Below are 12,385 nucleotides of genomic sequence, written 5' to 3' on the forward strand. Positions count from 1 at the left end.
TGCTAACAATATAAAAAGCAAAACAAACAACCCCCCAAATGAAAAAAGGCATAGAAAGTGAGCAGATTGGGCCATCCCAGAGTGCAGTTCCACCAGTAGTGCTCCCTCAGCAAGGAGAGCAAGGGCTCCATTGACATCCTGAAGCATTTCATGTGGATGCCTGCTTGCCCAGGAGGAAGGGAGAATGCAAGAAGAAGATTCCCCATGAAGATATTTATTGAAAGACCACAAGGAAGAATTTATTGAAAGACCACAAGCAAAACAAAGCAGAAGAGGAAGGTAGGGACGTCCTCCTTGCTGGGCTACTTTTTCCTCTGGCATCAGAGACCTCCGGATCTGACGGCTCCTCTTGCTCAGACACACAGCACAACGGCATCCTAAGCAGAGAGAGAAAGGGGCCCATTGGCTTCCTTCCACATTTTGCCCAAACACATCCTGCCCCAGGAAGGAGGGGGAGTGCACAACGCAAAGGCCTGGCAGAGCCCCCGCTCACACATAGTGTGTCCCATATGCAGCTCAGTTTGTATTCTTGCGTGTTAGGGTGTCCAGGCTGCCCCCCAGAGACCTGTCTTAGCTCCTCAGCACACTTTAGAATCACCACATGAAAGGCAGCTATTTCTAAGCCAGGCTGAGGTGGCTAGGGGCATCCTGGAAGAGTCCTCCTCCAGAAACAGGCAGAAAAAGCTTAAGGACAGAGCTGCTGGCCATCTTCCTCAGCCAGTGACAGATCTGTGCTTATTCCTTCTCTCCTTTCCTGGAGAATGCCGGTAAAGAACGCTGAACTCTCAAAAGCACTAGATATGCACTAAGGCTTATTATTATGTGGTTATCATAATGGCACAAAAGTGGGGTGGTATTTATTCAGCTTAGATCTTACCGGAGAAATCTGGATGTTTGCATCAGTCAATGCAATGCCCAAGATTCTCGGAAGTGGTATTCCAGTACTGAGGCGCCCTAGAATAAGCAAATCAGGTTGTTTCATACAGCTTGGAAGGACTGGTGTACTCCAGCTAACTGCTGACCCAGATGCCCAAGCCCTGATAACCAGCAGTGCACCCTAACTAAGCAAGGAGAGAAAGGGGTCAACGGGCTACCTTAAGCATTTCATGTGAATTCTTGCCCAGGAAGAAGGGAGAATGCAGGAGGGAGATTCCCCATGAAGGAATGACTGAAAGAATGACATAAGGGTCCTCACATTATTTTTGAACAGGGTGACAGGGACACTTCCTGCATTCCTAGATCTGCAGTACAGCACCAGACTAGCAGTGTGGGAAAGCATCGCATGGACAACCTCTTTGAACCAGAACAGATCCGTCTTCTAGATATGGCAGAACATTCTGCTGCTGCCTTACCATTGAGAAGATACACAAAGGTTGCCCTCAGGAAGCTGCTGAAGGTCCAAGTGAGAGTGGGGACCTGAAAGAGGAGGAGAGAGGTGGACATCAGGAAGCAGAGCCCCAAAAGTGATTTTACAGTAGAATTTATCGTTGTTTGAAATTGTTTTAATGTTTTAACTTTGGTTTAATCTGTGTTTTATTGTAAACCACCCAGAGATGCAAGTCTTTGGCAGTATACAAATATGCCAGGAGTGTAACTACAATTGAATGGATGGGTTCAAAGAACACAGGCCCGAGCTGCTGAGGGCCCCCCAGCTCCACCCTTCCCTATTTTCTTCATTATATCCCTCACTCCAAGGGACCGCCGGAAAGAGTGGCAAACACAGGCCCCTTCTTCCCTAGCTACGCCCCTGAAATATCCTAAATAAAATAAGTCCCTAAGGGGAAAATGAGGCTGCCAGGGAAAGCAACTTACGTCTGCGTTGTTGGACTCTGAAGATTCCAAGTACAGATCATAGCTAGGAAGAAGACAGCACGGTCAGTCAAAGCATCAAAAGAAACCTCTTTTCAGTGCATAACATTGTTAAGTCATATACTTACACCAGAGTTTCTCAAGCTCGGGTCCCCAGATGATGTTGGGCAACTTCCATCATCCTCAGACACAACGGCCTTTGTGGCTGAGGATGGTGGGAGTTGTAGTCAAACAACATCTGAGGACCCAAACTTGAGACTTTCTCACTCATACATTAATAATGGCTTCCCATGTTGGGCAAAGTCAACAAAGTTTTTTGGGAGCCCATTCCTAACCTGACATGGAATGGGCTCAACCAGAAATATATTTACATATATATAGATATATAGATAAAGTTGCAGCCTATCACAGTCTCAATGAGGTCATCAGGAGTGCAACAGAGCCTAGAAGCCTCCCCACACCCACCACAGTCCTGTCCTGCTTCCCTTTCAAAAAGGTACCTGACAGCAGAAGAGATGGCATCAGGACTTCTGTTTGGCAGCATCTCAAGTCTCACATACTGTTGCCGCAAACTATATTTCCCATGGCTACCCAAATATATTTCCCATGGATGGCTAGCAGCAGTATCTAGGATCTCATTAAGGCCTCACCACAGATCCTTTTTGTTGCTTGTAAGCACAGCTAAACTTGGGTAGGAACAGGAAGAGCATGAGGTGGGTAGGATGGTCCACTAGTGAGGCTGAGCGCATTACAAACTGGAATTTATTTATTTATTTATTTATTTATTTATTTATTTATTTATTTATTTTTAAAGGCGCTCTGGTCTAATTCATAATGGGGTCAGGGATCTTCAAACTTAGGAAGGTAATTTCGGGGGGGGGGGATTTCCAGTAGGAGAAGTGAACTCAGAGGAGAACTATGGGGTGCCAAAGGCTTTGTCCAAAATGTGAATGTTGGGAGGTTAGAAGGGGGAGAGGGATCAGTACAAGACATCAGTATATCTGCTTTACCCTTCTCATCTGTACTACTACAATAAAAATGTTTGAAAATGGCTTTTCATCAAATATTATCAAGGTGGTTTACATAGAAAAACAAATAAATAAGATGTTCCCTGTCTCAAATAGAGCTCACAATCTTAAAACAAACACAAGCTAGATACCAGCAACAGCTGCTGGAGGGATGCTGTGCTGGAGTTGGATAAGACCACATGTGTTAGAGAACTTGGAGGGGAGATTTCTTTATCGACCACTTCCATGCAGCGGAAGTGCATGAGTAAGGAGAGCACTGCTAATTCACATTGGCTGGAGACATGGAGCTCTAAATAAAGTAGTTTATTTAGGAAATCCATCAGGGAGATAGATAGGACCTAGTACATACAGGAAGAGGGGAGGGAGAAAGGGGAAGTCTCTTCGGGTGAGAGAATGAAACCTGAGACTATCAGTCTAACAAAGGAGGTCCTGGCACTTCACTTTTGATTGGCCTTTGTCTTTCATCAAAGTATATTCCATTGCATATTCTCACTGTTCCAGTGACCACATCAAGGATTCTGTGCCCTTTTCCTTCTAGTGTGTATTCCTTCTTCTCATCTGCTGTTCAGTTTATTGCTTTTCTCTTTAGGAATATACGTATATGATTTTGAGCCGAAAACTCCAATATGTCCTAAGCTGGGTTTGTTCCCATGGCATAATTCAAAAGGTGTTGCATCTGTTGCTTTGGCTGGCAGTCTGTTCTGTTGGAAATTGGCAATCCTGACTGCTTCTCCCCAAAATTTGCTTGCCAATCCTGCAACATGTACCTTGTCATCTCCAATAGGAAACAATTCTTTCTTTTGGCTACACCATTCTGTTGTGGGGTATAATATGAAACTCATAATGAGAGTTTCATAATATGAAAGTCATGTTCAGTTAATTATTCCTTTAGGTAATTGGCCATTTCTTTTTATGTAAACTCACCTCCATTATCTGTTCTTAGTCTTTGAGGTTTTCTGCCAAAGTTGTTGCTCACTATTGCAACATACTCCTTAAATGTCTCCAGAACATGGCTTTTCTCTTTTAGCATATAAGTCAAAGTGTATCTGATTTAATCATCAATGAGAGTTTTAAAAAAATGTTTCCTCCTGATGATTCAACTTGCATTGGTCCACAGACATCATCATGAATCAACTCGGGGTGGTGGTGGTACTGTGACTGTTTTCTGGTGAAAGCTTTTACCGATTCCTTTGCTTTTCAAGAAGCACACACATCTTGAATCATTACTTTTGCAGGGCTGAACTCTCAAGCCTCTTGCTAAATCCCCCTTCTCAAGTTTAGAAATTACTTTACCTTCTCTCTGTCCAAATCTCTGCCACAAATTTTCACATTGTTTATGCAAACATCCTTTTGCAGCATTAGCTTTCTCGTTAATGCAATCAATCTCAAACACACCACTTTATCTTAAAGAACCTCTCATTAACAATTATTGTTTTTCTGCTATAGCAATTATAATTCTTAAATTTTACTTCATAGCTTCTGCATGTGGCATATTTGAATGAAATTAAACTGCTTTCAAGTGCAGGGACATAAAGAGTTCCCTCAATTCTCAAAGTTATGCTCCTTCCTTTTGGCAGCTTGCATCTGATTTTTGCTTTCCTTCTGCAGTGATCTTTCTGCCATCTGCCAGGCTCATTGAGGTTTTATAATTCTTCACGTCCAACTCACTAAACAGTTCCTTGTCTTTAATCAGATTTGCAGTTGTGCCATTATCAACAACTAAATACCCATAGTCATTTTGCCATTACTTTCAGCATCACTTTCAAAAGGTTCAAGGATTTCAAAAATTTCTGAGTTTATTCCATACCTCGTTTCTGCTCTTTTCTTTGAGTCCTTGTTAGTCCCGTTTTTTTCTGGTTTTTAGAGATTCTAGGTGATGAGTCATCCCTCTTGGAATTTCTTTTGGAAGTTCTGCTGTGCCCAGGGCCTTTGTTCTGAGGACAATTCGTGTGCAAATGGCCTGGCTTCCTACCCAGTCAACAGACATTACTCCTTTGTTTGGTTTGAAACACTGTAACCTGACTCTTTTGGTCAGAGACTCCACTGGGGATTATATCTGATCTCATATCAAAATCCTGAACTCTAGAAATCACAAATTCCAAATCAAGCACCTCTTTTGATCCCAAAACAGATCACTTAAAATCTCAGGCAGACTATTCGAAATAAATCCAACAATTGCTTCATCTGGAGTCTTACATTTTCTTGTACACATCTCCTTGCAATGTCTCGGATTTAATAAACAAGCTCAGTTAAATTCTTTCTCTGTCATATTCCACAGTCTGACAATCAGATCAACATTAGTAGTCTTTCTAGAATACAGGTGTTTTAAAGTCTCCCAAGTTTCCTTAGCTAACCTAGTCTCTCAAATACACTTGGAGGCTATTCACATGATGAGAGAAAATCAAGTGGTTCGCAAGTGGGTCACCCACTTCTGTAGCGTGGTGCTTAAACCAAGTAGACCCCCAGCAGGAGGCTGAAAAGACTACTCATGAGTAGACCCCTGGCAGGAGACTGAAAAGCAGCATCCCAGCTCAGGGGTCTCTCCAGTGCGTGTGCAGGGCATACTGGAGCTTCTGGGGGCTGCCAGCTCCGGTCACAGAGCCAGCAGTCATGTGGGTGGCTGATCCAGCCACGCAGGACTCCCGCCCTGCTCGTCTGCGGGGAGAGCGGGCTCAGCCTGCTCTCCTCACTTAGCTTCACAAAGCGGGTCTCACTGATCGTGAAACCTGGCTCAATTTTTGAGTCACTCACATGCAAACAGATGAGTCTGTAGACTTTTCTATTTTTAGCATCCCTCGCTGCTTGTTCTCCAGCTGTTTCAGGTGTGTTCTTTTGCAAGACATTTTCTAGTCCCTGAGCCATGAGAAAGGACTCCATCCTGAATGACCATGTTTCATAGTTAAATCCATCCAGTCTTGAGATCACTGGCTGCCCCTGTGCTGCAGTCTCCATGGCAAAAAAGCTCCCTGCCTTTTTCTTTCTGCAACTCTTTTCCAATCAAGCAGGTTTCCACTTACTTACTGTGCCTTTTTGTCTGCTTTCCCCAGGCTTTGCTTGCAGGTGCATTCGCTGGGTTCACTGGGCCCATTCTCCTGTTAGAGAGCTTGGAGGGGAGATATCTTTACCTACCTCAGCTGCAGCAGAAGTGCACAGGTAAGGAGAGCACTACTAATTAATATTGTCTGGAGACATGGAGTTAAAGTGCCAAATAAAGTAGCTTATTTAGAAAATCCATCAGGGAGATAGATAAAGCCTACATGCCTTGCTGCTAGCTACATACAGGAAGAGGGGAGGGAGAAGGAAGTCTCTATCTCTCCAGATGGGAGAATGAAACCTGAGACAATCATTCTAACAAAGGGGAAGTAGAGTAGAGAGAGTGAGTGAGAGGAGATTCCCTTGCTCACTATCTCTTAGGGATGTGCAAACAGGTTCAAATCTGAACCTATTCGAAGTTGAACCAGTTCTGTTCGACATAGAACCGAAGCCCCACCCACTGTCCATGGGGTGTGTGTGTGATTTTTTTTTTTTTAAGAATTAGATTTGTTTTTGTACTTATCCCTTCCGGTGGGCTTCTCCGAGGCCACAGGGGGAGGTTCATGGATATTCCCCCTCCTCCTGCTGGTCTTCATTTTGCTAAAAAAAAACACCTAGTTCAGGCAATCTTTGGCCCTTTCCAGGCCTTTCTCCCACCACGGTAGCCATTTTTTAGGCTGCCACACATGCGTAATTGGTCCCTGCATGGCCTGAGTCATGAACCCACCACCACCACCATCCACAGCCTTGGAGAATTCCCCCTGAGGTGGTCAGTACAAAAAAAAATTTAAGAAATATTCATGAACCCCCGACCCTAAGCTGAATCAAACCAAGGGGAGTTAGAGGGGGGCAAAACCAAACTGACCCAGTCCAGTTTGAGTCCAGTTCCACCTCGAACCAAAACAGGCTAACCATTTTTGTGCACACCCCTAACTCTACCCCTAGTGGTCCATGGGGTTGCTGGTGCTGAGTCGATGCCATCAGGAGCTGAATCTCCAACAATTTGCTCTCCCCCTGTGAAATAGAAGAGAACCACCACTTTTAAAGGTACCACTTTGTTCAGTTAGCAGGGGATCTCCCCTTTCATCTCACTGGGACACTCAATACATAAAGATGAGTCCTCAACCTAACTTTTTCTGGAGGTGATGAAGTGTGAGCAGGCGTCAAAAGAAATCTAGAATCTAGTACAAAGATGCATGCAGCCTAGACATAACATTTCCTCATCAATATGCTCATGTGATTCCTTTTGTCTGTCCATGAGCATAAAACATATGGGTAAAAACCAGCTTTCAGACACAACTCTGATAAGAACAGAAGGCAAAGCATCCCTTACCTGGAGAGGGACACAGCAACCATCAGCCTGTTGCTAACTACAGAGAACCTGGTGTCCAAATCAAGGACCTGAAAATACACATTTGAGAAAGCCAAAATGGTCACTAGGGAGAGACGGATAAAATAATTAATTAAGCCACCTTTTGACGTGCTTAACGGAATGTATTCTGTTATACTGATTACTGGATGAAGAGGACATGATAGATTTGTTATTGATGCTTACTGCTTTGATTTGAATGGTTTTGTTTTATATTGATACTCTTTTCATCATTTTACTTGTCATGAACAGCCTCGAGCACAATATCTGTGGAAAGGTCACATACAGATAAAGTGACTAAAACTATGACCAAGGAAAAGAAGTTAGTTACTCCTAGCTCAGAGAGAAATACCCAGGAATGTCCATGCAGATGACCATCATGGTGGTACCAACCAGAAGCCAATATTTCATCTGAAACTTACATTCCTGATGGTGATTACCACAGAAGCAGACGTGTACATATTCCTGGTGACCAGCTTAATTTGTCCAGTGAGCCTCAGAACAGCTTTGTCAGATCCAGCTACCACCACTGGATCTTCAGTGAGAGAAATTTGAAGGTACAAGGTATCCTAGAGAAAAGACAGGTGGCAAACACAGAAAATGCTCTTGGTCTGCTACCTCCAGGTTCAGAAGCAGGATGCTTCTGACTCCCAGTTGCAAGGGAGTAACAGCAGGAGAGAGGGTATGCCTTCATCTCCTGCTTGTGGCTTCCCAGAGGCATCTGATAGGTCAGTGTGGGAAACAGAACTAGAGAGGCCTTGGGCCTGATCCAGTAGGGCTCTTATTGCATTCTTACATAAATCATTTTTCACTGCAGGTACTAAAGGCAGATGAGCACCCCCAATGGTTGAGGAAGGGATGAGCTCCCCAAATGGATGTTGCTTACCGAGGGGGGTGTGATTCTGGATGTGTCTTCAGAGTCCTAAGAATAAAAAAGCAGTTCTCAGGGTTGGGTCTTGCGGATCATCAAAGGTGCGCCTCCACTAGCATTTTCAAGCCTATCTCCTGCTTTGGCCGTCTGTGGCAACCAAGGGCACTATCCAAGCACTGTGTGTTCAAAGCATGTTCAATGCATGTTCAATGCCAGGCACTAATGGCACCACTTTGTCCTCCTGGCAGGACTCCTGGTTCTGTATGAGAAGCAGTAATTAAACAGATACTGCTTCTCCCCACATTAAGACACAGTGATGAGGAGAACTTACCTGTTGAGCCTGTCTGGCAGCTCTTAGGGGTATAGGAATCTAGATAGATAGATAGATAGATAGATAGATAGATAGATAGATAGATAGATAGATAGATAGATAGATAGATAGATCTTTATTGTCATTGTCCTATGCAGAACAACGGGATTGAAAAGAATCTACAACCACTACTACAGGTCCTAACAAGAATAATCTAAACATATACCCATACGCCCCCCTCCCATCAACCCACTAAAAACCCACTAAAAAACTCTAAAAACTAAATACAAAAAAACCCCTCAGAAGCTGTGTTTTGCTGCATTCAAAGCTGAGACCGCTTTTGGATAGAAGCGACTTCTCAAGCGGCTGGTCCTGGTCTTTAAGACCCTATACCTCCTTCTCGAAGGCAGAAGCTGAAAGAGATCATTTCCAGGGTGCGTGGGATCCTGCGCTATCTCTACAGCTTTATTATAACACCTAGTGGCATAGATTTGATCTAAGGTAGGAAGAGTACACCCAATTATTTTCTCCGCAGTCTTAACAACCTTGGACAACAGTGTTCTTTCTCTGGCTGTACAACTCCCAAACCACACACAGATCCCATAAGTCAACACACTCTCTATAGCACAGCGATAAAACACCAACAATAGATTACTTGAGAGATTAGTCCTCCGGAGAACTCTCAAGAAGTATAATCTCTGCTGTGCTCTCTTCACCAGATCTTTGGTGTTTGCTCCCCATGTCAGGTCATCTCTCAGCTCTATTCCCAGAAATCTAAACACCGAAACCCATTCCACACAAATCCCTTCAATAATGAGTGGCTGGAAATCCAATTTGCATTTCCTGAAATCCACAATGATCTCCTTTGTTTTCTTTAAATTGAGGAATAAGTTATTCTCCCTACACCACTCTGTCAGCCTCTCCACCTCCTTCCTATAGGCCGACTCCCCTTCTCCAGCAGTAATCACACCAACCACAGTTGTGTCATCTGCAAACTTAATAATCCTATTGCTGAGGTAATTGGGAACACAATCGTATGTGTAAAGCGTGTACAAAAGTGGACTCAACATGTACCCCTGCGGCGTCCCTGTATTTATACTGAGATCCATTGAGACATGAGAGCCCATCCTGACCCGTTGAGAATGATTTGATAGAAAATTCAGTATCCACCTGCATAAGCACGGTGGAAGCCCCAGGTCCAATAATTTTGGCACCAATCTATATGGGAGAATAGTATTAAATGCAGAGCTAAAGTCTACAAAAAGCAGTCTTGCATAATTCCCTTGTTTCTCCAAATGGGTCAGGACAGTGCGTAAGGCCATAGCCACAGCATCCTCTGTGGATCTCTTCTTCTTATATGCAAATTGATAAGAATCAAATCCATCTGGCAAACAAGCCATAATACGATTCCGCACCAACTTCTCAAAGCATTTCATTATGATGGGTGTAAGCGCCACAGGTCGAAAGTCATTCAGGCTATCTATATTAGATTTTTTTGGCAGAGGTACGATAGTAGAGGATTTCAGACAAGATGGAACAGTGGCTCGGGCCAGAGATCAATTGAAAATCTTCATAAAAACTTCTGCCAGTTGTTCCGAGCAATCTCTCAGCACCCTACCAGCCACTCCATCAGGGCCCATAGCCTTCCTCACATTTATTTCCTTTAGTACCCGCCTCACTTCCCCCTCTTCCACTTTAACAGCATTTTCCACTCTAACAACATTTTCCTCGGGGAGTAAGAACAGTGACTCCGACAGCACTCCTGGAACCACTGCCGGTGTCGCCTCAAACCGGGCAAAAATGGTATTCAGCTCCCCCACCAGGGAGGCACTACTCTCTACAGTTGATGGATCGTTAGATTTATAGCCAATAAGTTGCTGAACCCCCTGCCACATTTGTCTAGTGTCATGGCTGCTCATATAATTCTCAATTTTCCCTTTGTACTCAGCTTTTGCCTTCTTAATACCCCTCTTCAAATTCGCCCTTTCTATACTATACAATGCTCTGAATGAATCTGCCAAGCAAAAAAGGTGGTAACCATTCTAAAAGGTTCAGAGGAGGAGGCTTGTGCAAAGATACCTGCCAAAATGTTTCCCCAGTCTGGCATGGCTCAGCATTTAGACACTTGGCTTGAATCCAAGAGTTCCGATGGTGATCTGGCCAGCAGCACTGATACTTGCCTTGATAACTTCCGGACCCTGTGATTATGGGGCTAACACTGAAGGCTGTTGTTGGTTTGGAACTGCCAACCGCTTATGAGCTGACATGGCCACACACAGAACACACATACACACACTCCCTCCCCCCGCCCCGCTCTCTCTCTCTCACACATACACACACACACAGATGATGAGGCAGACAGTTCAGCCGATGAGATGTGGTGGGAAGACCCTAGGGTGACCTCTTGCTGCGGGAACTCCCAACTCCTGGAAAACCAGCCAATACTCCCACCATAACCCAAAGACATGACCCTGTCTTCATCCTCTGATGTGGAGAAGGAGTCCCTCAAGGACCTGACAGCACAAGTAGAGGTCTCCCAGCACCACCAGAGCCAGCACGTAGAAAATCAAGCAAAGCCCTTTTAAACATCAAAGTCCTCACCAGGGAAGGGAAGGGGCCAATCCACTCTAGCTGGACAGCAGTTATAAAACCAGCTTTCTGCTCCAAGCATCTGCTGGAGCAACATCCATCTCATGCTGTTGTACCTAGTTCTCTTGATTGAATGCTCAGAGATATCTGAGGTTCTAACCCCTCCTCCCTGAGGTTGTCTCCTGGATTCCTGCCTTGGTGGAGGCCCCCAATTGGCCCAGGAGAGAAGACTAGCAAATGGGGGCATGTTAGAGTCCCTGCTTTGTGTGCTGCAGATACAAGGTTCAGTTCCTGGCAGCATCTACAAGTAGGATAGGGAAAGACTAGCTGGACCAACTGTTTGATTCAGTAGAAGGCCACTACATAGCTTTGTGACCTACTCTAGCAACTCAGCCAAACAGATTATTCTTCAGAGATTACACAGATCCAGGTGGAGAACTGCAGAAGTTTTATCTGCCAAGCACTGAACACAAGATACCCGGTGGCTTTCCCTCCTCCTCTTTTCTCACAGGACTTATCTCTAGAGTTTCCATCTGTCCAGTTTTGTACCAGACACAAGACTAAATGGGTATCCCTGCCATTATTTTTCTGTGTGGGGGGGGTCCAGAGTTCTGGGAGGAGGCAGCTAGATTTCATTTTATTTAGTTTAATCGGATCAGCTCAAGCTCGCAAGCACTTCCCTTCTCTCTCCCCGGGTACCTAACACCTTTCCTCGACCAATGGGAAAGCTGGGGGGGCACTTCTGTCAGGATCTCCAACGCAGCAGTACAGGAGTGGGGTGGGGGGGAGAGAGAGCGTGCACATGACCATGCATGCCCTTGTTCAAGCCATAGTAGAAAACTGGAGAGGAGGTGCGGGTAGACTCTGCACCGTTCAGTCCAGGCTACTGTGCAACTTTTTTTTATGAAGAAGTGGTCACAGGAGTGCTGAGCAGAAGAGGAGACAATATGGTGTGTGTGTGTGTGTGTGTGTGTGTGTGTGTGTGTGTGTGTGTGTGAGAGAGAGAGAGAGAGAGAGAGAGAGAGAGAGAGAGAGAGAGAGAGAGAGAGGGAGGGAGAGAGAGAGAGAGTCCATACTGCTAGAAGTAAGGAGTGGGAGGTTGTGGGAAGGGAAGGGAAATTGAGGGGGGCACAGAAAGGACAGATTACATTTCTGGTTGGATGACTTGTGTACCACATATTCGATTTCTGAAATGGAAATGGAGGGACAGCTGAGGAGCCAAATATTGGGAGGGGGGCTTGCCCACCCTTGCCCCTGCTCTGGAGTTACTCTTACACCCACACACACACACACACACACACACATCTCTCTTTGGAGCCACTCTTGATGTCCACATGTAACACTTACACTCACCAAAAGTACACTGGCTCCCAATT

General features: G+C 44.9%; 1 protein-coding gene across 1 annotated transcript in view; it reads right to left on the reverse strand.

Moving 5' to 3' along the window:
- Window positions 1-227: 227 nt before the first annotated feature.
- LOC128324106 (BPI fold-containing family B member 4-like) overlaps window positions 228-12,385 on the reverse strand; it is a 31,461-nt gene continuing 19,303 nt past the window's right edge. The window contains exons 10-16 of the mRNA XM_053248264.1: window positions 8,126-8,161; window positions 7,662-7,808; window positions 7,204-7,271; window positions 1,813-1,855; window positions 1,353-1,416; window positions 878-954; window positions 228-377 (exon numbers count right to left, since the gene is read on the reverse strand). Of these exons, the coding sequence (XP_053104239.1) occupies window positions 354-377; window positions 878-954; window positions 1,353-1,416; window positions 1,813-1,855; window positions 7,204-7,271; window positions 7,662-7,808; window positions 8,126-8,161 (459 nt within the window). The 3' untranslated portion in view covers window positions 228-353. The remainder of the gene's footprint in view (window positions 378-877; window positions 955-1,352; window positions 1,417-1,812; window positions 1,856-7,203; window positions 7,272-7,661; window positions 7,809-8,125; window positions 8,162-12,385) is intronic.

Source organism: Hemicordylus capensis, chromosome 4 (assembly GCF_027244095.1).
Source record: "Hemicordylus capensis ecotype Gifberg chromosome 4, rHemCap1.1.pri, whole genome shotgun sequence".
In the NCBI taxonomy this organism is placed as follows: Eukaryota; Metazoa; Chordata; class Lepidosauria; order Squamata; family Cordylidae; genus Hemicordylus; species Hemicordylus capensis.